This window comes from Salarias fasciatus, chromosome 20, assembly GCF_902148845.1.
Source record: "Salarias fasciatus chromosome 20, fSalaFa1.1, whole genome shotgun sequence".
Classification (NCBI taxonomy): domain Eukaryota; kingdom Metazoa; phylum Chordata; class Actinopteri; order Blenniiformes; family Blenniidae; genus Salarias; species Salarias fasciatus.
This window is the reverse complement of record NC_043764.1, coordinates 17,488,275-17,515,701: the sequence shown is the minus strand read 5'-3', so window position 1 is coordinate 17,515,701 and position 27,427 is coordinate 17,488,275. Positions and strand designations below refer to the sequence as shown.

Genomic DNA, 27,427 nt, shown 5'->3' with positions numbered 1-27,427 from the left:
GGCTGGACCTAAAAACTTGCCACCCTCATCAGAAGTTCCCTCCAGACAGAAGTGATGTCCCTCCAAAAGATGGGCAGACATTGTTCGGAGCCTTTATACTCTTTGACTCTAAACACATCACGGCCACTGACATTAAATCAAGATGAACAATAAGTATCTATTCTTACCTGTGTTTGAGTTTGTGTGGGAGGAGGAGGAGGAGCTCCTTTCGACTTTGAACTATTCCTTCAAACAAAACAGAATAAACTCGTGATCATTGTGAAAATAAACCACAGTGTAGCTTAATGTCGTCTCGTCAGAGGGCTGGATTTGACCTACCGGGACTCTGTGGACTGAGGGGTGTGTGTGGTGGTGATGGTAGCGATCTTCTCAGCATTGGTCAGTAGAGAAGCGTTGGAAGATTCTGAAAAAGAGGAAGCGCGCAAAGCTTCTATTAAACACATTCGGCCCATAGCTGTGTTTTCAAAAGACACTCTGGAGAACAACACGCTTGTGTCCAGAGGAGGCCGGTGAAGCGCCACAGGCAGCTGTGTTCGACCTGACACTAACCGCCTGTGATGCTGTCATTTGCCATTTGCTCAGTTACAACGCCAAGTCCTCCGCACAAAGGAAAAACGGCAGCAAGGAAAGAAAAACCACGACACTCATCTTCATCTTTGGGCGAGGAATTTAATTAGACAGACCTCTTTTCTTGGTTGTCTTTAATTCTGATCACGGTGAACTGTGCAGCAGAGGATACGTTTCCAAAGACATTGGCTGGAGTACAGCTCTGCCTGCGCTGAGCAGGAACATCAGCCTGACTCATTTGTCTCTGGGCTCCTTATTCACTCTTCCCTTATTTACTTAAAGAAATGTGGCTTCCTGTCAGCCATCTCTCCTTCTCTCTGATTCAAAAATTTTGCTAAAGCAACATGTTCTCCCAAAATTTGCATTGCTGTTCTACATGAACAAGAGTTGTTCGAAATATGTGTGTGTCTCTCTCACCTCTAGTTTCAAGCTGTATTGTGTGTGTCTGTGGAGAGAGCTGCAGCACAGCTGTGCTCAGTGGCTTATTATCGGACCAGAAGCTCAGTCAGCAACATGCACCCTTGTTTCGGCCCTTGACATATTCCAGCCAAAATGTGGAGGTTCTGAGTCACACAAGCCGCTGAGATATTATGCGGTGGTATTTCTTTTTTTCTAGGCTAAGCTGAAGAGATTACTACCAACAGGAAGTGCTTGATTAAATGTGAGCAGTGTCTTTAATCCGTTCTAACTGACAACACATCAAGCAAACAAATAAAAACCAGAGAGAAAGAGAGAGAGACGGGCGCAGCAGCGAGGTGCTACAGTAGTTTCTGGGGGCAGATTCACCTCACTCCTACTCAGTGACTCACTTTCTGAGGCACGAGGGTTCGCACCCTGACGAAAAGTGCTCTTGTCTGTGGAAAGTATCGGTGCCCTTTGCCTCCCACCACCTCCATGAATAAGTCACTCCCCGGTACATCATGAAACGGCCACGTGAGGCCAAGAGCCGAGAGACTTACCGTCACCCGGGATGATCCTGAGCGAGACCGTGTTCCCAGCCTCCTTGATCAGGTTGACGATGTCCGAGTGGGATTTGTTGGTGATGGAGCAGCCGTTGACGGCCAGTATTCGGTCCCCGACCTTCAGCTTCCCACAGCGGTCCGCTGGGCTGCCCTCGATGATGCGCCCTATTTTGTGAGGCATGGCCACACAAGCATTTCCAGCTTTTTGTGTAAACAAACATGTTTGGTTGTGCGTGTATTTTTGGATTGTGAGAAAATGCGTGTTATTGATTTTGTTCGATTGTGTTGATTGGTGATATTGATTAGTGATTTTAAAAGGATGAAGAAAATTTGAAAGAGAGAGCAGAAAGAAAGATAAAGAAGTAAGATTAATTATCCAAATCAGCTTTCCTTCAATTTGTCCAAAGAATTACAATCAGTTGTGTGCACATAGTTAGCAAGGCTACATAGTCTGACAGGTTGAATGTCAAGCTGGTGATGCACTGATCAATATTATGTCTCAATCAGATGATATTAACAAACACACATTTGCAAAATGTTCAAATACTTAAGCTGTGATTGGCTAAAAAAAAATCTGATGTGAGATGGGCAACCTATAGTATGGAGATTATGCCAGTCAAGTAATCTAATACAAGTGTTGCAAGTAATACAAGCTGCACCACCGTGCCACTGCTCGATGCTGCACATCATGTTTACACAGAGGCTCTGAACAGACCCCGGGGAGCTGCAGCTCTCCTTACACTCCTTCCATCTCACTCCATTCAGCTCAGTTCCTCCCTACCCAGCATCTTTTGCATCATCCATATTTATTACATTACTTCATAGTCACTCCTCCACTGTCTTGACTGAAAAATGCACTTGTATCCTGTCACTCCGTCGAACTAATGAGATGTGGGACATTATGGGGTGCGGTGAGGATTTAATACCCAATCTGTTAAGCACCATGGCAACCCTAGGTCATTGTGGGACGGAAAGAGAGGGGGATGGGCAACACTGAAGCGCACAATGGTTTATGCATCCCTGATGCATGCGAGATGGAATCAATTGAAATCGCTTTCATTTCAGTTGAGTCGTTTTAATCAATGGCAAGTTAAAGCGTATTCTGATTCTATATCTACATATCTATATATTGGTTATTATCAGATTTCCAGTTTTAGCCGTGTCCCACTTTGTTAAAATCCATTAGGAGAATGTGAGTGCAGGATGCTACAGCACAATTCTAGATCAGCGCATGAGAGTAAAAAGTCCATTCATCTCATACTCCCAAGAGGAGCAGCGATGGAGCTGAGGAGGAGGAGAGCGCCGAGAGAAGCAGCAACAAAAACAGAGCAACCTGAAAAGACTAGCGGATGTTCAGACAAGGTTGTTGACTGGCACCGCTGTCACAGGTGTCATGATGAATAACACATTATTTCTTGCGTCGCAGTTTGCAGAAAAGCACCATCAGCCCATTGGGCGTATGAACTGTTCCCAGGTCAGTCAGCGCGCCTAACAAATCATCCATTCTTGCATTTCACCTGTGACACCCCACAGTACATCATCATAATGGCTAACTACACCAGAGACCTTGGTATGACATTTGTGTTGGAAATTCATCACTTAGAGGTTAATACCAAATTTGTTCAAGGACGACATGTACGATTCCTCATCAATGCCTGAACAACTTTAATACATGCAATTCTGCTGCCGTGCTGTGACACATAAACGGTATGGACAGCCATGGACTGTGCTGAGTAGACTTCAATTACATGCTGAATGAATTGTGAGTGTTGCTGTGTGCATGAATCTGCGATGATGGCGCTTGTGATAAAGCTGCAGCCGGCCTGATCCTGAGGGACGCATGAAGGGTTTCTTTATCCTGGAGCTCATGATAGAAGGTCTGTGACCTCGGACTACGGCATTAACCACAATCCTGTAAATCTCCACTCCTCTGTTATTCAGATGTACATCCTTAATGAGGAGCAACTACAAAAACCTCGATCATTTCTGCCAGGAGACGACATCAGTCATTTAAATCTGTGGCAATTTCACACTTTCGGGGAAAGTGTCATTTTTCTGGAAGTGTTGTCTTTCCAGTGGTAGTCAGTCAATCTGAAGCCAAGTTGTTCCTTTTGGTGTGCTACATTACCGAGACCACTACCAAAACACTCTCTGTAGCTGAAGTGTTGTAATTTCTTTCACCGATGACAGTGTCCATGCATGGGGCGACCTTTAGAAAGGTATGCTTTATATTTGCAATATCTTGAATACCTCTTCACGTTACATGCCCAGAATCAAATTACAAATGCACAATCAGACTGTTGAGTTGGATTAAGAGCCAAACGGAAAAAGGCACAACACAGTCAGTAAAATAAATCCTCCTGTCCTCCTGAATTGAAGCTGCTGTCAGTCTCAACTAAGTGCTGCTCAGGCTCCCCCACTTACCGAAGGTGGTGCCGGCGTCGGGCCTGGAAACGGACGACACGATGACGAAGCCGAAGCCCTCGTTCTCGCCTCGCTGGATCTCCACGTCGTACGGCTGCAGGGAGGCGGGGACCACCGCGCTGCCGCTGCCTCCCCCGCCGCCGCTGCCGATGCCGCTGGTGGAGCCGCTGCCAGAGCTGACCGTGTTGAGCGAGTTCTGGCTCCCCTGAGGGGTCCGCTTGCCCTCCGTCAGACTGGGCGCCTGAGTGCTGCTGTGGTGCGAGGACGCCGGCGACGGCGGAACGTCGCCTTCTCCTTTAGATACTTTGGACACACAGCGGGACAGGCATGCCTTTAGCTGCTGCCACGGTGAATAAAGGTGCAAACATGCGACAGTACTCGATACACAAACACACGTGCACGGGTTCAAAGTGAAAGCGTCTTCACCTCCGTATCCAGAGCTCTTGCGTCTGACCGTGAGGTTAACGTGGCCCTGTTTGGCGGCCTGCTGCATCAGCTGCACCACCAGCTGGTGAGACTTTCCCACCACTGCTGTGCCGTCCACACAGATGAGTTCATCACCAGACCGCAGGCGTCCATCCTCATCGGCAGCCCCGTACTTCACTATGTGCCCGATGTAGATCTGGAAAAAGAAAATATAGACACTAAGTACTTGATGGCATGCATCATGATCCTGTAATATATTTATTTGCTATCATAGATACAAGTTACATAACAAATTAACAGTAACTCATCAGAATCTGAGAGAGTAAAGTCACTAATTGTACCAATCAAAGACTCCTTCAACACAGAAGCCTTTAATATTGTTTAGTATTACCTCAGAGCTTCTGAGGTTGACAGGAGAAACTAGAGACTAGTTAGCTCACTGGGGCAGCAGACATGCTGTGAGCTTTAGACACACTGTGGGAATTTACACACAGCCCCGACAGAAACAAGGGCATCAATACCATGCAGCATCATTGGCACAAACAACAAGTAACAACTCCTATGGGGTGGACCTGAAGCCTGCTGCCATTTTCTTTCCTTCTATTCTTCAATATCTGCCTTCCACTCCTCCTTTTAAGACACATATATGGTGCACAACTGAAGGGATTGGTGAGAAGGCCTTTGCTTCTTCTAACAAGCTGTCTACATGGTCCTCTAGAGAGAAACAGATCCAGTTATGGAAAGAGGAAGAAAGGGAGAGAGCGAGGGACAGGGAGAGTGAGAGAGAGAGAGAGAAAGAGAGAGAGAGAGAGAGAGAGAGAGAGAGAGAGAGAGCAAGCTGGAGGTGGGGGTAGCTGTTTCTTTGGTTTAAAAGCAGACTCAACAGAAAAGGAAAAGAAAATATGAAAAGACCGAATGAAGCAAATGGTATACAATATTCAAAGATAGTATGGCTGTTCTTTATGAACCTGTGCCTGTATATTTTTATTTATAGTGCCTGGTTCCAAACACTAAATATTGATCAAATTAAGAGGTTAAAAGGACACTTACAGGCTCTCCAGGCTCATTTCCCCCGAGGATGCGAAAACCAAAGCCGGTATCCTTCCGCCAAAGGAAAATGTCCTGTTCCTGGCAATCTGGCACTGAAACACACAGGAGAAGCGTGAGAGGAGTCCACAGCCACGGAAACAAGCACAGGTCTGTCAACTGAGACGTGTGTTTACTGGTCACAATCTCTATAGGCCAATCAGTGAATGCTTGTAGCTCCGACCAGCGAGTGCAGGTTTAGTCTAATTATCATGAAGTCAGCTGTAATACAGCCGATCGATGAGGAGTATGTTTGTGTCCAGAAGAGAGCAGGCAGAGCAACAGTTGCCTCTTCCCTCTCCGCAGCCCCGCCTTCCTTGTTTTCACCAGGAGACCAGAAACAAAACTGCATGTGGTCTCCATACTAAAAAAAAAATGAAATCAAACAAAATAAAAACACAGAATCCCCATTATTAGCTATTATTTACAAAAGAATCTTTTCTGCATGCACTTGTTTGCAGCATCTCTCCGCAATGCTCTGAGTTTCTCCTGCTTTCCACCAAACACACACACACACACACACATGCTCACGGACACACCTCCCCACACATTAGCATCTCGCCACAGACAGAGCAGACTGTGGAGGAGGACACAGGCAATTTGGTGTCAGTCTGTTCAGCCCACAGGGCCGGTGTGCACAGGAGGCACAGGCCATTTCTCCCTGCACTGCCTGCTGTCTGCGCGGCTGCCACACAGGGCCAGTAGTAAACCCATTAGCTTCAGCTCTCCACTCCCCTGATAACTCGCCCTGTGTCAATTATACTGCTGAAGTTAGACGTGTAATTAACCCTGAGCTGACCAATCTGTTCTATAGAGAGGTGATCAAAGCACAGCGTAAACCCGCAGTGAGAGACGGTGCATTCAGCGACAGGTGACGCACAGTAAAAAAACCCCCCAAAAGCTCACCTTTCAGTCACCCTGGCCCTGCCACTAAAATAGCGCTCCCTTGGTGCGCTCAGTGGATGCATGAATGCATCTCCTCGCAAATTCAAGTGCTGTGCACTCGTATGTTGCAGTGTGCACATGAATATATAATAAAATACAGACAGAAAAATCTGGGCCTCTTTGTCTTTTCTTTGTCTCTCTTTCTTCTTTGCTTCGTCGTGTGTCCTCTCCTCCCCCCACTGAATCAAAAAGTGGCTTCAGCTCCTTCAGGGGTTATCAAACAGATATACCAATCAGCCGCAGCTTAAAGCAGCCCTCTCTAGGCCCAGTTAATATTTAATCAGCAGTAGTCCTAGATTCCACAGGCAGCCATGATTATTAACCAACGTGCACGGCCAGCACATCTGGCTGGAAACAGTCACAAATGTGCAAAAGAGCTAACGCGAGAGGCTGCTATACAAATCTCCTTTTTACGATCACAATCTTTTGCGGGACAGAGCTGGATTTCACAGCATATATGAGCCCATCTGCCTCTCTAATTTCACTACCGGCACAAGTACAGGAGGTTTGAGAGATGTACTTTCGCCAGACGACGTGAGGGGACCTGTTATTTAGAAGCATCTCACAGTCCCTCTCTCTTTCTCACAGATTCTTCCATTAGAAACAGATAAGTGGTTTGACACCCTTGCAGTGCTTCTCCATGAATAATGCAAGAATGAGCCATGACTGGAAATCATATTGAGGAGCGTCGCAGAGAAAAAGTCAACTTTTTAGTCCTTCAGGTTTTATTGCAGGTCTTGGATCAAACATGGCGTGGCAGAAGCTGATTGGGTACTAAAAAGTAAATATCATCACTTTTAAAATTCAAGAAAAGGTAAAGCACGCCCCATCGCCTGGATGATGCCTATGTGGACAAATCTTTAAGTTTTCTACTCGCTTCTCTTAGTTGAGGGGATGAAAATACCGGTGTGTATTTACAACTGTCACCACACACACTTATCAGCTCACTTCTGTGCTTTCAGGCTCACTTCTCTCTTGGAGGCAGCTTTTTTTCACAGATGCAGTTTTAACTTGGTAAGTGTACAAAACGGCTTTAGCAGACATGAACACAACCACACTGAATGCTAAATGTTTGTATAACCACTTCAGACTGGGGAATATATTTGCTGAAGCATATGGATCAGAGGTATTTCCAGTGTACCAATCGTTATTGTCATTTTAGTAAGATAGCTTTATGGGCAGACTTTCACCCAAATGATATCTGCTAAACACTCGCTTTATATTCCATGTGCAATCCCAAAAGCACTCAGTTTGTGCTTGAAATGAGGAAAATAGGCAACAAGTGTCTTTTTCCTTCTATTGCACATTGAAAACCGAGAAAAATAATGTAAATACTTGTGAGGACCACTTTTGTAAAACTTCCCACTTTCTAGATTTTTCAGGTTTTACAGGTGCAGCTCTGAAAATCTGAAGTAAAAACTTGCTTCATTAGTTTTTTTCACACTTACACACTTAAGTTGTGAAGAATACTCATACAGAGGATAAAAAAAGACCTGTAATACTTCACCCACACCTTGCTCACTGTTTAAGTTTCCCAAATCTGTGAATAAAAAAAAAAAAAAAGAACTCTACTTACGTCGACTTTCATACATGCTCCTGGACTGGGCCCAGATCTTAAAGGGGTCTGGCTTCTTCTGCAGAGTGAGCGTGCCATCTGCGGGGTCCTGGGGGGGCAGGCCTGGCAGAGGCTGTGTTGGGGCAGCAGGGGTGGGGGCCACCGCCTCACTGGGCATGGCAGAGGGTGGATGGCTGGGCGAGTCAGTGTGGGTGCTGCGATGGCTGCACACACTGTGCTGGGAGCTGCTCTGGCTGTCTTTCCTCTCTAACTGGTGCTGCACGGACAGAAACGAGAGAGGTGTGTGGGTAAAGGATGGGGGAGGATCCAAACATATAAACAGAAGAGAGATATTGAGGGCAGAGAGAGGAGGAAGAACGAGTGAGGAGTGCGTAACTGTTACCAGTCAGATGTAGGACAAAGGAGATCGGTGAGAAAAGTGTCGATGGAGGACAAAGAAAATGAAAAAGCCTCCAAGGTCATCCTTTTAGACTTTACAGTAGTACATGGCTCACTAAAGCCGCCTGCTGAAGCGTGAGCAGGAACGACTTTGTTTCCATGGTTGCCAGTGGAAGTCAGTTTGAAACTTGGGGGAATTTTAATGAACAAAATATTGCCTTTAAGAATCCCGTGATTTTTGTTTATTGCAGAAGGCCTTCAACAGGGAGGCAAGGTTCTTCTCAAATGAAAAAGGACCCATGTAAAGCTGGTTTGAAAGACAATCATAAACTCTCAGCGGCAGAAGGCGATGGAAAATAGTTGTAACATTTTTGCCAAATTTTATTTACTTGAGTTAAAACAAAAACGGGTCTTTATCAGCTAATCATCTGTCCTTCATGTTAATGTATATCAAATTAGTGAATATCTGCAATTAAAAAAAAGAAATCATTCAAACCTTACAGAATATCATTTAAACTAATGTGAGGGAAGTAAAAACTTATTAACGCCATTGTAATGCAGAATTCTTTTGTATTTAAATGGATGGAAACATATGAAAACATTCATTGTTTGTAGAGTCGGATCACAAAGCATCTAATTGACCGATATGAATAATAAATCAGAGCATGAAATGGTCGAAAAGCCCTGGCACCTCGTCTCAGTCTCTCACTCATCACACTACATGAGATGAGAGGTCAAATTCCTGTAATGCTTCCTAATGAGGACAACAGCCGTGCAAAATTGATTTCTCATTTGATCAAAGGAGACCTGCCTAATGAGCTGAGACAGCTCAGTCTCTCTCGCACATGTGGGTTTACAGAAAGTGTCTATTTAGACCCCGAACTGGAGGCAAAATGGTTGTGCCGGCCTGACACGAAGTCGCATGCAGCGTGACATTTCACTGACATAACACAGAGGGGGAAAGCTGGCTTTTCCTACGTGGAAAGCTAATCCAGAGTGACAGTACTGAGGCTGGGCCACTGCCGGTCCTACTCGACCCCCTTACAGCACACGGCCGCCTCCTTCCAGCGCGCCATGTGATGGGGACAGGTAACACCCACCACTCCGACAGACTCCAAATTAAACCTAATCCAAATATCCAGCCGGCCGAGAGGGGGGGTTTTCACGTCAATCAACGGAATCCGCGAAAGATTTCTGTCCTCTGGAGTGGAAGGGATTGTACCTGTCACTGACCATGGAGGAGTCTGTCCGGAGGAAACGTCTCTGTGCTCTAACTGGATGGTTCTCCGGGGGTGAAACGGGGTGACAGTCATTTAAAGCTGAACTGGCATCTCTTCTGAGCTCTATTGATTTTTGATCAGGTTGAGATGAGTTGTAAAAATGAGAAGGCGTTTGCTCTTTAAACTCCTGAATAACTGCACGGTCCCGGGAGGCGTCCGGGCCGCTCGCAGAACTCTTCTTTCTGGCTCTTTCTCCCCCCTCCTTCGCAGGTCTGTCTTATCAATCACAAGTAGGAGTCACATTGCAATCTGTTGCAATCTCTCCTCCTGCTTCCCTGATGCCTTTCCCTTTCTGAGCTTGCAGCTCACTCTAGCATCAGTGTCTCTTTCTCGCTGTCTGTTAGCTTCAGTGCTCCCTGTGTGTCTGTGAGCCATCACAGTGATTCCGAGCTGTGGGACCAACCATTTCCACGCTGGTCCTCCCCTCCCTCACGCTCATCCCTTTCGGTATCTTTTTTTTTTTCATGCCTCATTCCCCCATCTTCTCTCAGCTCGAGCTGTTTGCCCTCCACCACAGCTTGACACTGCTACACTGCTCTGCCTAGGTTATTCTTAATCAGTCACAGCATGGCAGCGTGTCCGGAGTGGAGGCATGCTGCACACAGAAAGTGGGAGGATGTAAAGCAAGGCTGCACAGAGGCAATAGGAGCCAAGAAAAAAAAAAAAAAAAAACACTGAAGAAGACTGAGGCATGCAGGCTCAGAGTTGTGAAGATGAACAATAAGAGCTTGGAAACATTTTGAAATAAGAACAAGAACTTCAGCTCATCTGTGTCTTTTGGTCTTTTAAACAGCACTTCCTTCAGTTGGGAGCACACACACATGGAAATGTAAAAGATGGAGATCAGAGCACTCACCACCAGCTTTGGACTCCTCTTGGCTGGCACCACTCCTGCAAAACATCGGCAGAGGGACAGAGAGAGCATTAATGACCTGCGGTTCTCTTCCCTTGTCCCCTCAGATCAAAAAAACTCCCCGGGACAAACGAACGAGGCTCGCCTCCTGCTGCAGAGCAGAGCACAACTGGCCCGCTCTCTCTCTCCTCTTCCTCCCCCTCTCTGTTGCTCTCTCGTTCTGAGCTACACACTGCGCTAGGCTGCTCGCTAATCTGAGTGATCTCCTCCCCCTGTGCCGTATCCCTCTCCACTCACAGCTCTCACCCGAGCCATTCAAACAGCGGCTCCTGATCTATCTGCATGAGGCGGGCTGACCGATGCTGCAGCAGGCTACAGGTCCCCACAAGACCCCCGCCCCCCCCACCCCTGAGCCCCCCCCTCCAGCCCACCGCACAGCTGTCTCCAACTCCAGCTCCCCGGCAGAATCTCAACTATGACCCAGAGAGGAGGAGCTCAGGAGCGTCATAAAGAAAAGCCGAGTTTCGCCATGCACATCTGAGGAACCACTGGGCTGCTGCCTCTCCTCTGAATTCAGCTGCTTCGCTCAAGGCTTACATGGAGAAGCTGATCTTCTCTCTACTCCTTTTTTCTAAATCCCTCCCCCTTGTCTTCCTCCGTTCACCATGACTTACTGCGCCTCTCTCTCTCTCTCTCTCTCTCTCTCTCCCTCTTACACATTCAAACACAGCGTACCAGTTAACTAACTGTAGAGAGTCACCGAGAAGATCAATCTCATTTGTGCTAATAAAATATTAATACTGAGAGCCACTTGTCAGGGAAGAAGATTCATGGAATACCAGTGAAGGCAATGATATACCTTCCTACTTTTTTGAACCTGTCACAATCCATCACTGACTGTATGGATTTTTCTACCTCAAACATATTATTACTAACCTAATTCAATCACACTCCACCTCATTATTCAGCCCACATGTCGTTCATCCACCACTTTCCTAGAATACTACGGCCCCTCCCCGCTTCTATTCCTGCCTTTTACTACAGCACCGTAAAACAAAAATAGAGAAATGAACACATGAGGTGGGACTGGGACACACTGTAGCCCTGTATAGAACGGCAGGGATAGGTTTTACTACACAAAGCCAGCAGTGGGAACTGTAGCAACCTGTACACTGTTTAAGTGTGATTTTCCTCATGTTCTTCAGGCTAATTAAGATATATTATTACTCCGGTGGAGGGATGGATGTACGAGGCATATAAATGGAGTGCTCCACTGACATTAACACATGCAACAACATCCAAGCATCCATCTTAGGCTCTTTCTGCAGCATCGACAAAAAAATCATTAAATGTTAAAACTCTGTTGCTGCAAAACCCCTCACTCTACATGTTTCATAATTCATCCCTATTCTCTCTCTCCTCTCTCTCTCTCTCTCTCTTCTTCCTCCCATCAAGTCACAAATAGATCATTTCAGTTGCTGATGTGCTGATGAAGATTTTCTCTGAGTCTGAATTACTGTATTTGCGAGTGTGTCATAAACCGGAGGGACATTCACATATAACACAAGGTCGGATGTCAATAATAACTGTTTTCCATTACAACAGCAGGTTGTGTGACCCCTGAGTGCTCAGTCGCTCTGTGCAGAAGGTCAATGGAAAACCTCAACCTAAAAAAAAGCAAAAAAAAAAAAAAAACAACAACGCTGTAAAAAGATTGCAAACTGGCAACGAGGTCAATGTAATTAGCTTTAAGGATGTAGAGGATGAATTTAACAATCACCATATAGCTGTGAATTTGCATAAAAGAGGAATCAAACAGTTATTAAACTAATGCCCGCTTCATTGTTAAAGTAGCTTGTGTGTCCCGTTGGTTCGGACTGTTCACCCGTTCCGTGACGTTGCCTTGATAGCGGCTTGGATAGCGTTGGAATAGGAATGGATAGACGGATAGCTCGTGTCAGCCGGATCAGCTGATTTGCATGCCACTCAGCGTGAATGCATGCTCACGCATGACGTCGCTCTTAAATACGCTTAACTTCCTCCAGCATTGTGATGCTGATGTATACGTGCTGATTGAATCTGCCTGAATGTAACATTTATGAGCAGCTGAAGCTCGGTGAAAGAAAAATGGGAATTGCATGTTCCCGCACACACGCAACTCTGAGGAAGCATCCACGAATGCGTGCGTGCTATACACATGTAGTATCAGGTATGCAAGAAGGTGTGCATTTATTTATGCAGCAGGAATGGCGAGGAGTGATGAGTATGAAGGAACACTCACTCTTATGCAGATACCCGTATTTACATTTTGCACTGAAGTCATAATCCAGGCGTTATTTTACTCCGCAAAAGCTGCTGAACGCCCGACGATAAACATGGTTCCCTTCAACCATTTGAACTGATTACTGACAGCGAAATCTCTTTACTCTGACTTTAAAGGTCTGATTCCATTGTTACTGAGGCAACCTTCACACAGCATGACTAAGGCGGCGTCCATTGTCATTCAAATGAGAATGGAAGTAAACAAACAGGGAGTAAAAATGAGCATCACCGGCTGTTTTGTGAGGCTGTATTCTCGACTTTTGTAGTAGACATAAAACTATGTCTCTGACAAATAAACAGGGGAATCACTGTACATACACACACACACACACACACACACACGCCATCTGCCGTATTTTCAATTCAAAATTTCACAAAAACACATTCATACCATCCAAAATGAGTATTTCTGTGTAGATACAAATGATACATGATGGACATCAGACATCAGACTGTTGAGTAACTGAAAGAGCTTGAGCTTTTTAAGCTGAATCCTCACCACTGTGAATGGCCGCTATTTTAATATGCTGCCGAGGCTGCGGCCTTGGTGGGTCCATGCAGAGCCCACACAGAGCATCAATGGCCCTTCCTCCAGCTTTTCTGTATACATTGTTTGAAAGCATACAAGATGACTAATGCTGTCTTTTGTTGAGTCTAACCTGTGAGGATTTGTCCTTGCACTCCTCATAACACTAATAGTTTCCTCCCTTCTTTTTACCCTAAATTATGTTGTCTCCCATCTCCATCCATTATCGCTCCGAATTTCAACACTCCACCTTCCCTTACCCTGTGTTTTCTGTCTGTCTTTTCATTTTCCCTCTTCTTTCTCACCGTCTCTCAGGGGACAGGAGCACTGTGCTCGATTGTCATGGCAACAACGTTGGTAAGACAAGATGGAGGAGTCATAGCTGGCCTGGCCTCCTTACAGGGGAGGATCCAGTGGGTGAGGACACCACATCTTATCTTTGAAAAGATTTTTATCCTTCAGCTGAAAAGGTTCAGTGTAATAAAATACATACTGGACATAGTATTGAGAACAAGTAAAATTAGAAAATATTAAAAATGGACATCTTTAATTAATTCACATGTATGGATACCAGTTAAAAAAATGGCTTTTGAAAATAATCCCAAATCATTTTTGTACGTTAATTCGAAGTACACAGCATTTCAGCCGGTACTTCTTTTTCTTCACCATAACAACCACAACCAGAGTCTTTTCAACGGCCACAGCACAGAATGCATGCTGCTGTTATCTTTTTTTCTAGATTACTCAATAATCACAGATTTGAACCACCAGCGCCTGTTTTTGTGCTTGAAAAGCCGAAAATGTACAACAATGTGGTTGTGTACTTTAGAGAGGCTCTGCCCTGCCATCACACGAAGCATTGAGGGAACAGTACAGTGTAACAACATACACCTTCGTTTCAGCGGTGTACATGTAAAGTTTCTGAACTCTGAATGTATTCGAGAAGAGAAGTTAACTGACCAGATGATCAGGGTGAACTCACCCCAGGGTGAACTTACCCATTTGGATCTTAAAGAATAAACTGATGAACATTTCAGTTTTCTCTGTTTTTTTTTTTTTTTTTTTTGTTGGTCAAATTATAAGAATACAGTAAATTGTTAATTTTACCACACAGTATTTTTCACGAAAGTAACTTCTATGCAAAAAAAGAGGCTATACAGAATTAATTGGGATCTAATTTCCACTTCTGGTAATGAAAAAAAAAACATCTTGTGACGTTTGAGAGAAAACAATCCTGTTGCGTGTTCTGACCTTGTGCTCTGTGTCCTCCCTCAAAAACCCACTCCACGGACTGAGTCAGGCAGATTGATGAGTCACAGACCGACAGATTAACGCATCTTCTCCTCTTGCTGAAGTCCACCTTCCTCCTCCTCTTCCTCTGCTTGTGCATCTCAAAAACCAATCCCCTCGTATATGCGCCTCTCTCTGAACTTCCAGAGCTGTTCAGTAAATCTCACACCCTCCTCTAATCCTTTACCTCTGCTTTCTCCAAACATGATCCCCGGCTCTCCGATTTTTCATCCCCTTACTCTCCTCTTATCTTGCTCGTTTTAGCTTCCGTAACTGTTGTTTGTGAACAATTATGTGCTGGCTGCTAGCTATCACTGCAAAGGTCACAGCATCATTCTTAGACAATACTCGAGCGCAACTCGGGAGCCCGGAGCTGTTATTATGGAGCACAGCTGCAACTAATGATTATTCTCATTTTTACATCCTCATCAGTCATGTGCTGAATGGTTTGGATGTATTTATCAATGGAAGTAGTAAAAGGGATGCGGTCTTCATTCTCAAAACTATTTCAAAGAATGCTGAATAGAAGCCTAATTGACGATAATTTAATGTTGCTTCAGCAAGTTCACTCTTGCCTCGATACATTTTCTTCACTGGTTTGAATCACTTCATCCAACATGCTGGAGACTGAGTATTATTGTGGTTACCGCTGCACGTATGTCATATATTCTCCTTTTTTTTTTTTTTTTCAACAAGATGGCAACCGTTATGAAGAACTGGCATCAGCCTTTCCTGTGATGGAAGGTAAACGAATGAATTTAAATCTATGCGTACATTCCTCATCATGTGTTCATTCACTTTACTACACAGTAATGACTGGCCACCCCACACCTGCCTTTCTTCTATGCCTTATTGTTTTCTACACACTCACATTCACATCCTCATGCCTACACCTGCAGTCCGTAATGATGCTGACCTTTAACACCATACAGATCGGCTCATTAGAAGACATAATTGATGCGATGTAGATCTCTACCTGCCACTAACACACATGTGGGTCAGTCCAATACGGGCAGCTAATCGACTGGATGCAAATGAAGAACCAGTGATGCCACGAAATGTTTGTGGGATGTTTCACGTTCTGGCATGCAGTTTGGTTATATTTCAATGACCCAAGAAAATTAAAAAAATCACGAGGTTGCTTCAGCCGAAAACTGTCGCCTGGAGGGACAACTGAGCAAAAAATCATTAAAAAGCACACTTTATACACATATAGCTACACAAGTAAACATTAAAAATCTATGAAACTAAAAAAACAGATTAATTTAAATTGGTCAGTGGTTAATTTTACGCAGGCCTCTGTTTTCTCTCATTGATTCATTCAAGCTCTTCTGGAGTCAAACACAAACCCAACACAATTATATCGGCAAAACAGTGAACTGACAAAGTCTCTGATGTTCAAGTGGCTGACCTAATGTGTTTCTCCCACTGCTTCTCGCTCTCATCTGCTCATCCACTGCCACGCTAACTCGTCACAGCATCATCTCTGTGTCTCTCCTCGTTTCATCCCATCCAGTCCGAACACTTTCAACCAGCCACCCACACTCTTCCTCACTTTTCTGCCGTGCTTTTTCCATCATGCCACCCTTTCTGTGCCAGCTATTCAAGCTGTTGCCTGTTCAGCAGTATGCATCCTTTTGTGTTTGATTTCAGCGCCGTCATGTCAAGACTCAAGTCCCTGCACCGAGCAGGAACACGTACCTCTTTGCACCAGCATGGTGACTTCACTGCCTCTGGGACACTTGCTCAGGAGGTCCACCACCTGGTTGTGGCTCATATTCTGGACGTTCCTTTTGTTGACCTCCATCAGGATGTCCCCCTCCTTTAGGCCCCGGCATCTCGGGTAGTCCACTATCTGCTTGACCCTCTGCCCGCCTCCCGTCAGACTGTCGGCGATGGTGAAACCGAAGCCTTTGTCTCCTTTCTCCATGTGTATGGTAATCAGCTCGGGCTGCGTGGCTATGGACGAGGCCAGCGTCACCACGTCGCTGGCGTAGCCGTGCGAGCCGTTGGACGCCACCTCGGCCGAGGGGCTGTGCGGCCGGGGTTCCCGCATGCCGTTGATGGGCCCGGCCTGGCTGGACGGCGAGTCGAACGTCTCCTGTCCGTTGACGATGATCGGCTCTTTATCCAAAATGGCCACTGAGGTCACCAGGCTGGTGTTGGGGTCATCGGGGTCAAAGGGCAGCGGGTAGCCGCGGCATAAGGCCAGGTCCACCATGGAGCCGATGGGGATGGACTGGAAGATCTTCACCACCTGAGCGTGGGTGTAGCCCAGCACGATGGTGTCGTTCACGCTCACTATCACATCGCCTGCACACAGAAAAATCAGCATCCGTTTATCAAAACTCAGTCCACAGAGAGATGAAACCTCCACAGTGTCACTGTTGAAGGGAAACACTGCCCCCCGTGGACGGTGTCCGTGCACTGCACCTGTCTCCATCTTGCCGTCCACAGCTGCAGGCCCGTCCAGCACCAGACTTTTGATCTGCAGGAACTCGTCCGGCTCGTCGCCTCCAACTACAGTGAAGCCAAAACCTCTGCGACTTTTCTTCAGCTTGGTGTTGATGAAGGTTCCTTTGAGCTCCGCAGGGTTTCTCGTGAAGAAAGGTTTCCCTCCTGCGGGGAACAAGCAGCTCTCGTTCTTGTGTCTACACATATAATGAATCGTTCTCTCAGTTATTTGTTGATTGTTATTTTTATCTTAAATGAGGGTTTTATTATCTTTGGAAGACCGTGTTCCTAAATTTGTGAGCTTCAAATGTTACTTTACAGTCCCCTGAGAGAACCTGGCTCGCGGCCATGAAAAAAAAAACTTAAAAATCATCAATTACACTCCATATACAGACAAATATAATCAATCAAGGAACTCTCCCTGAAATAATCCAGCGCTATGAGTAAGTGCTGAGTTTTATATTCCACAGAAGGGGAGAGGATAAATTCACTACTAAGTAAGAAAAGATTAAGAGTTTAAGCAGCCAGTTCTTTGGCACCAAAAACACTGAATGGGATCAGCAATTAAACAGCTGATTGAATACAGAGCCATATATGGGATCCACATAAAATAACCTCCAAATTCACTAGTGTTGTTAAAAAAACAAAAAACAAAAAAAAAAAAACATGAAAACAATATTCTGCATAAAAAGGAACTTTTCTGCTTCTTCGTTTTAAATGTATTTCATTTTAAAACTACGCAGCTTTAAATTATGTGATCGTTTTTACAGAAGAATGCATAAGAAATATGTTCTGGGATTTACTTTTCACTCCTGCAGGGCCTGGAGGTAGGGTTGGTGGGACCTGTGGGTCCCTGTAGGTCTCCAGGTGGTTTGGAGCGTAGTTTGCCAGCGGAGCTGCTGCTGAGGAGTGCTCCTCTATCCACTCTGTACACACACACCATCAGGCACGTGTTAATGCACACACTCACACACCTCACTGATGCAAATGTGAATTATTTTCACACACACACACTTACATGCAAACATATAAACACTTAACACCAACACAAGTACAAACACAAAGCTTTAAGCAAATAATTACATACTTTCCATCTGATTTTTTTTCACTGTCTCAATTGTTATCAGCTCTTCTTATGTCAGCTGTGGCTGTTTGTAGCACATTTACAATTTATTTAATAATAGAATCCCAAACTCTATCTGTCTAAACTAAAATGTGTCCAGTTTTCTTTTTTATTTGGAGATAGGCACAGTAGCACCCCCCGCCCATTGAGACAACAGCACCTATTCGTCCAGGGGGTTCCAATAAAGAGCAAACATCTGTAGGAGAGAGAGGAGTGTCAGTACTCCAGGACAATGAGATTTTAAACACATTTAGTGTCAGCTGTGTCAAAAAAATACAGTGCTGATATGACAAGGCCACGTCTCTTGAATCACCCTGCATTTGTGTCGTGCTCAGTTTCCATCTGATTTAAGGCTTTTGGGGTTAAAAGAAGAAAAAGGAATGCCATGCAACCGTGCTGTGAAGGAGTTAGCATTGGGTTACAGTATAAGTTCATGTCATGGCACTTTTTTCTTTTCCAATTTCAGTGAAGAGACACCGAGGAAAGCATGCTTCGTTAATCCGCTTGTATTAATGATGCACTCAGTTAGCGATCAGTAAGCAGATGATAATGAAAGGTAAGTTTGTTATGGCAGAATTATTATTTTCTTATGAGAAGCTTCTTTATGTTGTCATCATTTCACACAATGCCAAATGTCTTGTGATTACTTTAATTTCAAAAGCGCATGTTATACCCAACATGAAAATATGACATTAGACGAGTCTGAGAATGAGCAGCCAATTAATCTCCGATTAATTAAAGCAATGAGCAGCTTCACTGGTTGATTTTCTGGTATTTGGGATAAACTGAGCAGATAAATCACCTATTGTTTTATTATCATCATGCAACTGTTCATTCTGACTTTCACAACACACTTAAAGTTAAAATCTCTCTTGTCTGTTCATGATAATGCAGATTAAATGATCAAATACAAAATGGTACACTATAAAACACACAAAATAAAACCAGACACTAACAACAGATCCAGGGCTTTGATCAGCTCCAAAATGAATAAAATCTTTGTATGACAATCAAAATGATGCTTTTTTTGTTTGTTTTTTTTTGTTTTTTTTAAGTGAGCGCCTCAGTCTGACCAAAACCCTGGAAAGCCACTGGACAAACTAGAAGGACGTGACACTGACAGACATGAAGAAAGAAAGAAATGGTGCCGCAGGGCAGGAAACGAACCTCGAATATACCGCTCACCTTCTGGAGGCTGCGGCTGTTGCTGCTGTTCCAGGATTTTTCGACGCCGCGCCTCCACCACTGGGTTTTCATACTGAGTCTTCCTGTTTATATGACTGACAACAAGATCATGACGTCTGATTAGAAACGTGAGAAAAACACTCAAGAGTTTCTTTAGTTTGGGTAGAAGATTATTAGAGTATTAAATCTGAGATGTTTAATAAGATGCGACAAACTTACTCTACATAGTAGACCCCGTACACCGGGTCGTCTATTCTTTCCCATCCTGGAGGGAGCTCTGAAAGAAAGAAGAGACATCAAGTCAATTCATTTAGGAAATATTTGCATTAATTCACCCATTTTCATGAGGTGCTGGAACAGGTGGATTACAACCAGGTTATAACCAGGTTCTATTTTTTCCATATTGTTATATTTTTAAAAATTCCTTCGATATCGTTATACCTTTATTGCATCACTGAAATAATCGTGGTATACATCTGTCAAGAATTTAAATGCTTCCTTGACAACATCGGGTTTTTTACCTCGGGAAAGAGGCACCTTTTGGAGTCCAAACAGTGTGTTTTCCGGTGCAGGGAGCTGAAGCTGTGCCAGCAACACATACTTATCTGTCATCAGTGTACCTGTCGATAGCTGTTAGATAACAACCTGGATCTCTTTTCCACCACCTACCAGCATTTTATTACAAGCGCTTCGACAAAAACAAAGATGATGTGGCACTTCGAGCAAGTCTTCAAATAAATGCTGCTCGCCACACACCGCATGCACCTGTCACACACTTTTATATATAAAATTACAGTTGGATTTGTGCTCATATCATAATAAATAGTGATGTCATGTGAAGACTTTACCTCTTTGTGTGCTTGCGGGCTTCTTGCAAGTCCGGGAAACACTTTTACAAGAGGCTGAATTTCACAATCAATAATCATAGTCTGTCTCATCTCAGCAGCCAGCGATAATAAAGGGCCACAGCCGGACATCAGAGTCTGTTTGACACGAAGCGTTTGTTTCATTATAGTGTTGGTTGCATTACTTTTGGAGATCGGATGTTTATCGGCACTTGAAGGTGCGTGTGGATTTATGGCAGTGGGACTCCATCAGGAGCTGAATGTTTGGGGTTTGGGGGGGTTGATATTCGGAGATGTACTGAAACTAACAGCCAAACACATTTTTTATTTCTGACAGTGCTAAAACATGGTGGTCAGATTTACATGAGAGTTTTATTTACCAGATTTCTACTGATACAAAAAAGTCTGAGAAAATCCATAGTAATTATCACAGCAGTTCTTTATCATTATGATTTCTTTCCTCATAGCCTGGAATATGAAGGAATGATTTAATAATAATAATAATAATAATAATAATAATAATAATAATAATAATAATAATAAAAATAATAATGATAATAATAATAATAATAATAATAATAATGATAAATGAAGTGATGATAAAGTCAATTTTGCTGTTTTTTTTTTAGCAAAAGGAAACAATCAGGGTGAATTCAAGGATGTCAATTTCTGCTTTTTGAAGTTTCATCCTATTCCAGGTGTGTGTGACCTTCATGACGAAAGGAGTCATTTATGTGACGTTTCCACAAAATCAAATTTACCTGAAGCCACAAAACACGTTCAACTTATAAGAAGAGGTGAACACAGCTTCCAAAGTTTCAAAAATACAGTGGTTTTGAAACATGTACAAAAACTATTTTTAAGAGGTTTTAGTAACAACTTAGGACCGCAAATATTTCAATATATTTTCAGCTGTTCTTGTACCTGATTTTAGCAATTTCATCTTTCTTTTTAAGCATTTTGTCAACAATTTTGACATTTAGGATCGGAAAACTTTATTATTCCAAAAGGGAAATTCTTTAAAGCAATGATCCAAGCAGAATAAATACAAAGAAAGTTGAATATCAAATCAGACAGGATAAAAATTCAATATCAATATTGTGTTGTGTATTGTAATATGTATTTACAACAGATCACAAATGCAGAAACTACTGGGGAAGATGAGTATGATATGTAGGAGTCATCTGACTGTAGTTCAGCAAGCTTAGTGCTTCTTAAAGAATTATGGGAGATGACAAACAGCTAATGCAGCTGGAGCAGCTTTCACTGCTGCTGAACAGAACCGGGAGAGTTTTCTGCACACGTTTCAGGGATTTAGACTAACTTAAACCCACCACCACCAGACAGAGGTGTTCATCACATCAGGCCAGCAAACATGCAAAAGAAAATATTCAGTCATCCTTTCAAGCTGAAATCTAACCAGAGCTGGAAAGTGAGCTTTAAACTTAGACTCAACTACAGTTACCTTGCTTAAATTCTACCCCTGCTCAAAACACCGATGTGATAACAGAACGTCCCAATCTAAAAGCTTACCGAGATCACTCTCCAGATCCTCCGTATGGATCCCTTCTTCTCCACGGTGCAAGCAGAATGAAACAAAGGTAGAAAAATGAAAGAGGATGGACAGCAGGGGGGGAGGAGGGGGTGCAGGAATCAAGAGCAAATAAAGAATGGATGAAGTGAGAGTCCAGAGAAAAGGAGAGCCCTTAGAAACTGATAATCACAGGGTAAAACATCTGAAAACAGCCTGAGCAGTTTGAGCTGCAGTGTGCTATGTTTGCTTTTCACCACATGATGGTGCAATTCTGCAATCTGTGCTTTTCAGGTACAGTGCTTTTAAAATTGTCTCATTAAATAGCACACTTTTCATTACATGACTAATTTCAAGTAAACAAATATGCAAAAAAACTGCACTTGAGTATTTAATTCACTTATAAAATACATGAATGGCTCCGTTCAACAGTCATGACCCATGTCTGACACCTCAAGCAACACTTAGTACTACCACACACACACACACACACTTGTGTTTTGTGAAAAGCACGCAGAAGCTCACCATCGTCGTCACACTCCTCCAAAGGCCTGGACGCTTTGTCTCGACACCGAGGATCCAGCCATGATGTGGTCTTTGTGTTGTGGCTGAGAGGAAACAAACAGACGAAGAGAAATGTTCAGCCGGGGCCGTCGAGCTGACACACAAAAACACAGCAGGGACACATGAATGCATTAAGGAGAATTAGGGAGAAAAAAAAAATGCATCAGCAAGTTTTCAGAGCACTGAGAAATGAAAGGAACAGAGCGACACAGACAGGATTTTAACAACACCCCAATTTCTCCCTCTATTGTTAAACAAGAACATTCTGTAATTCAGTGATAGCAGAAATGAACATACAAGCTCTGAAAATACACAGCCATGTCTTGGTGGTGTGCCTTTGTCGTGCTGCAGAGAGGACAGAGAGGTGGAGGTAGTCAGGTGATCAGGATGTGATCTCCTTTTGAGATCGGGACATGGAGGGATTAACAGGAAAGCGGTAGCACCCAGTAGGCTGGGCAGGTTGTCTGGGGAGCCCTAAAAACCAAATCATTGGGGACAACAAGCCACTGGACAAACAAAAAGAATAACAGTGCAGATAAACTACGCAAAACACACAACTGCAGCAAGAGCTCCGGTGGGTAATGCTTACTCTGACAGTGCCAAAGGCGTGCTCAGCAGATTAGCTTGTTAAGTACTGCAGGCTGTTGATACATACTCTATGAAGTAAAGTTCTCCGTTCTCAGTGTAGGCCATCTCCCAGTTCTCGGGCAGCGGTCCCAGCGGGTCTTCCGGGGAGACCTGCGGCTCGGCGAGCGTCTGCTGCCCGCTCTCTGCAGTGGAGGTGGCCGCATTGTTCAGACCACAGGATGGAGCATTGTCACGTGCAGGGTACGGCCGGAGGATGCCGCCGCGGCTCTCGTCCTGGTCGTTAGGGTTACCTGTGCACAACAAAGGAGAGGGGAAGAGACTACGCACTAAGGATCCTGGGTAACGCAACAGGCACAACACAGAACGACAGGAGAACAGAAACAAAAACAGTTTATGTCTCGTGCATGCGAGAAAGGAGCAGACACACTGGATCTGCTTCAGCACAAGTCGCGCAAACTCTCAGCGCTTCTCCTTCCTCCTGTTCCTTTCTAGTGTAACGAAAAGAGACACAGAAATATGCAAATTCATTCAGCAACAGTCTTTCCCAAACTCATCTTGACCCCCACCCGATTTATCTCTCCACCCATAAGCCTCTTTCTCTCAAAGCTAGTTATCCCAACCCCCAGTTTTGGCCACATATCCTCCACCACTTCCGTGGGCCTTTCAGGGTTGATCAAATGCAAATTCAACCCTCTGGCAGCCTGGCAGGGGGACACAGAGAGGGCATACATCCACAGAGCGAGAGAGAGAGAGAGAGAGAGACAGAGAGAGAGACAGAGAGAGAGAGAGCATGCCAACTTTTACACTCAACACTGAACAGAGAACCAAAATTACATTAATAAAAAGGACAGCTTTCATTTGAGATATCCTGCTGTCATTTCTTCAAATGCTTTCAACACTGGTAAGAGAGATCTTAATGAATGTGGAAACCAGCTCAAAGAAATTCAGTCAGAGAAGCTTCGAAAGGTGTGAGGAAATGCCAGCTCTTGTGAGTAAATGGCGATCTACCCCTCCTCGCAGGCAGATGGCAGTGTTTGGAGGCATCACAAAAACATGATGTAACGGCCAGACAAACATCAGCCTACAACTCACAAACACTCGCATATTATCTCTCTTGTTCTGCAGCTCGTGTGTGCTCAGGCACTCTTGAGGAAGGGTTTAGAGGAAAGCAAACGGCGCATGCAAGAGGCAGAGGCCGGGAGGCGGGCAGCGGCGCCCTCACCTGTAAAACTGTTGTTCATTTCCGTGGCCTGGTCGTCATCATCGTCGTCAGCAGGCACTACGCGGGCGTTTTGCATGTCATTGTAAGACTTGGTGCGTGTCGGGGTGGACCGGTGGGAGTCTGCATCACTGAGAATCACTGTCCCAATGATGGGCTGCCTTGGCGGCTTGGGGGTCCCATAATAGTTACCTAGGCAACAAGAAGGACATTAGCATGCTTGAGAGAGATGCAGAAGGAGGGAGAAGGAGAAAGTGCGACAGAGAAAGGAAGCTGGGAATAAAAAGAGGCAGATCGGGGACAGAGAGATAGCAGCAAAGGATCTTCCACACCTAATCTTACAAAGAGAGGAAAAGGCATGAGGCTTGATCACAATGTGACTACAAATCGTGGAGATCAGCGGCTGGTCGGGTAAAATCTGCCTCGTATTTGAGGCTGCAGAGCTGTATTGTCTGGACCTTGAAAGCATACTGAGCAAAACAATAGATTGGCTCTCAGCACTGTGCTTGTTTTTGTAGCTTTTTCAGGTTGTAATGGATGTTTGTTTGTCAATGGTACAAACAAGCTTTGGACCATTGTACCAATCATGCAGAAGAAAAGAGGAATCTAATCCCCAGCACATAATGGCACCATTACATCAATAGTTTGACATGTCCAGTAATTCCAACTGCACTCTTGACCATCATTAGGCTGAAACTTCCCTTTTATCTTCATTCATTTATTATTGAACTAGTTGTTGTTTCATCGACAACATTATATTCAACAGTGATGATCTTCGAAAGATCAATGTCTTGTATTCACCAAACTTGGCACTTTATTTACCAAAAGCTTAACACTATGCAAGAATCAGCACAGTTTGGCAAACTTAGTTTAACATAAAAAAATGAACAGGTTAGAAAGTTAGTGGGCTCAATGCTAAGTTCATCAGACCAGGTGCATGCTATAGTTTTACACGTTCAACTAAGGCGTTCATCTCAGCCACCTCAGGTCAGAAAACAAACAGGAGCAAACATCCAAACCTTGTAGTTTTTCAAGGTGAATTTTAACCAGCGGCAAAAAGAGTTCAGTAAACATGCCTTCAAGTACAACTACAGTTACACAACTTCAATAAGAGCTATCAAACATGTGGCTACCAGAAGTAACCTCCCAAAGGAATTTCTTGGACTGTATTCTGTATCATTTTGCAATTTGCACTAATTTTTCTTAAATTTTCAACTCCAGATTGTGTAAGAAGATTTTGAATTGTCTTTTCATGTCGTTGTAGTGATACAAAGGGAACCTTCTGAGGTTCTCTAAATATTTTCAAGTCTTGGTCTTTAATGCTTTACAGGAAACTAAGTCCAGATTTCTGTGGCTCCTGAAGTCAAATGAGTTTGAGATCCCTGTCTTGTATTCTTTTTCAATTCTAGTGTAGGGCGGCTATGGTTCGGTCATGGTCGTATCTCAACTGTAAGGTTGAGGGTTTGACTGCTCATCTCCCAATGTCCATATGTCAAAGTGCCTTTGAGCAAGACAGTGAATCCTGAATCGCTCCTCAGTTGAGCACCTTGCATGGGGGCCACCTTCACTGATATGTGAATGGGTGAATGTGATTACTGGTGGAAAGTTCTCTGGGGACTGATCAAGTGCAAGAAAAGCACTATATCAATGACATCCATTAACCAAATAAATGTACTGCTGTCAATAACAATCCATCAAAACTTAAGAGTCCTTTTCTGATTGATTGAACTTATCAATAAATATTTACATTTTAACTGCACTATTAATAAAAGGCCTTCAATAAAATCTACCTGAATTGAATAGCTATATTAATACACAGTTACTGTGTAATTACTGCAGTGTAAGTTTTTTAATTTGTGCTTCCTACTTCTTTGCATGACTTTAGCCTGATGAAACTCAACTCTACCACTTTTGTTTCATATATCAATAATACCAATTTCTTTCTTGGACTGTGGCCTATTTGTGGCGTAAAGGCTAATGTAGTCGAGTGGTCTTCAGAGCTATGCCGTTGAGATCACAAGCTCCTGGCAGGGTCATTCAAGACGGACAGATCTGAAGTGGAGGCCCAGTTAAACATGTCCAAAACTAGGAAACTCAAACCCCCTCACTGAGGGGAAGGAGCCAGAACTGGTGTGGGAGGTTGAGAGGTACCAAAAAAATAGAAATGGCTCTCCTCCATGCACGGCATTGTCTCTGGAACTGTACTCCTTGAGAAGGGTTGGTTCCTTTCTTATGTAGTACTGCACAGGGTGAGAGGCACTGGGTGGGCGTGGGAATGCTCACAAGCCCCCAGTTGGCTGCAACACAGCTGGAATCTGTCCCAGTGGACGAGAGGATCACCTCCAAGCAGTTTAAAGTAGCAGGGAGGAAAGCTGTTGTCTGTGCTTATGAAACAAATGGCAGCTTAGACTATTAGGACTTCTTGGAGTGAGTGAGTGAGGTCCTGGAAAGGGCAACGCCAACAGACTCCATAGTCTTACTGGGCAACTTCAATGCTCACATTGGCAATGACCTGGGTAACCTCGAAGGGGGTGATTTGGAGGAATGGTCTGGGTGATCTGAACCTCAAGGAGGTTCTGGCTCATCACTGGCCAGATCACAAGGGGTCAGAGGGTTCTTTCTCAGGCTCTACTGAAACACTTTGATGATCTCCTGAAGTGTGAATACTGAGTATTATGTGCCAACTATTGGGGCATCATGCCTCTCTAAGTTTACGCTGGAGGACTGGGGAGCATGGGAGTTCACCAATCCAGCTTATATGTGCTTTGTAGACTTGGACAAGGCCTACAACATGTCCCTGAAGATGTCTTGTGACAGGTCCTTGTGGACTATAGACTACTGGAGCCACTGCTGCAGACTATCTGACCTGTGCTTCTGGTGTGAGAGCTGTGTCGATATACTCAGCACTGAGTCAAACTTGTTCAAGGTGGGTGCCGGACTCTGCCAAGGTTGTGCTTCGTCACCTCTTCTCTTAGTGATGTGCACGGACAGGGTGTTGAGGTGCAGCTGAGGCCTGGAGGGCATCATGTGAAGGGGGCCGGAGGTTGGCGTCTCTGCTTTTTACGGAAGATGTTGCCCTCCTGTCACCGTCACATGACGGCCTCCAGCATTCACTGCAACAGTTTGCCGCCGAGCGTGACGGGATTGGGATGCAGATCAGCACCTCGAAATCAGAGTCCATGGTTTTCTCACAGAATAGGATGGCAAGCACTCTCCAGGTAGAGGGGGAGTACCCTCCCCAAATGCAGAATTTAAGTATCGCAAGGTGTTATTCATGAGTGAT

At 44.3% G+C, this 27,427-nt stretch overlaps 1 protein-coding gene across 11 annotated transcripts in view; it reads right to left on the bottom strand.

The window, feature by feature from the left end:
- The window catches only part of LOC115407641 (membrane-associated guanylate kinase, WW and PDZ domain-containing protein 1-like), a 78,594-nt gene that overhangs the window by 4,622 nt on the left and 46,545 nt on the right, over nucleotides 1-27,427 (bottom strand). For 2 of the 11 annotated variants that reach the window (XM_030118059.1, XM_030118069.1), the window contains exons 4-21: nucleotides 24,148-24,336; nucleotides 22,993-23,260; nucleotides 22,299-22,381; nucleotides 21,776-21,814; nucleotides 19,617-19,674; nucleotides 19,380-19,492; nucleotides 18,373-18,408; nucleotides 17,893-18,015; nucleotides 17,069-17,254; nucleotides 16,337-16,948; nucleotides 10,501-10,535; nucleotides 7,987-8,242; nucleotides 5,430-5,521; nucleotides 4,380-4,575; nucleotides 3,954-4,256; nucleotides 1,527-1,730; nucleotides 319-403; nucleotides 168-225 (exon numbers count right to left, since the gene is read on the bottom strand). In XM_030118059.1, coding sequence (XP_029973919.1) covers nucleotides 168-225; nucleotides 319-403; nucleotides 1,527-1,730; nucleotides 3,954-4,256; nucleotides 4,380-4,575; nucleotides 5,430-5,521; nucleotides 7,987-8,242; nucleotides 10,501-10,535; nucleotides 16,337-16,948; nucleotides 17,069-17,254; nucleotides 17,893-18,015; nucleotides 18,373-18,408; nucleotides 19,380-19,492; nucleotides 19,617-19,674; nucleotides 21,776-21,814; nucleotides 22,299-22,381; nucleotides 22,993-23,260; nucleotides 24,148-24,336 — 2,936 coding nt within the window. The remainder of the gene's footprint in view (nucleotides 1-167; nucleotides 226-318; nucleotides 404-1,526; nucleotides 1,731-3,953; nucleotides 4,257-4,379; nucleotides 4,576-5,429; nucleotides 5,522-7,986; nucleotides 8,243-10,500; nucleotides 10,536-16,336; nucleotides 16,949-17,068; nucleotides 17,255-17,892; nucleotides 18,016-18,372; nucleotides 18,409-19,379; nucleotides 19,493-19,616; nucleotides 19,675-21,775; nucleotides 21,815-22,298; nucleotides 22,382-22,992; nucleotides 23,261-24,147; nucleotides 24,337-27,427) is intronic. The other 9 variants (XM_030118061.1, XM_030118060.1, XM_030118064.1 and 6 more) reach the window with 9 other exon arrangements.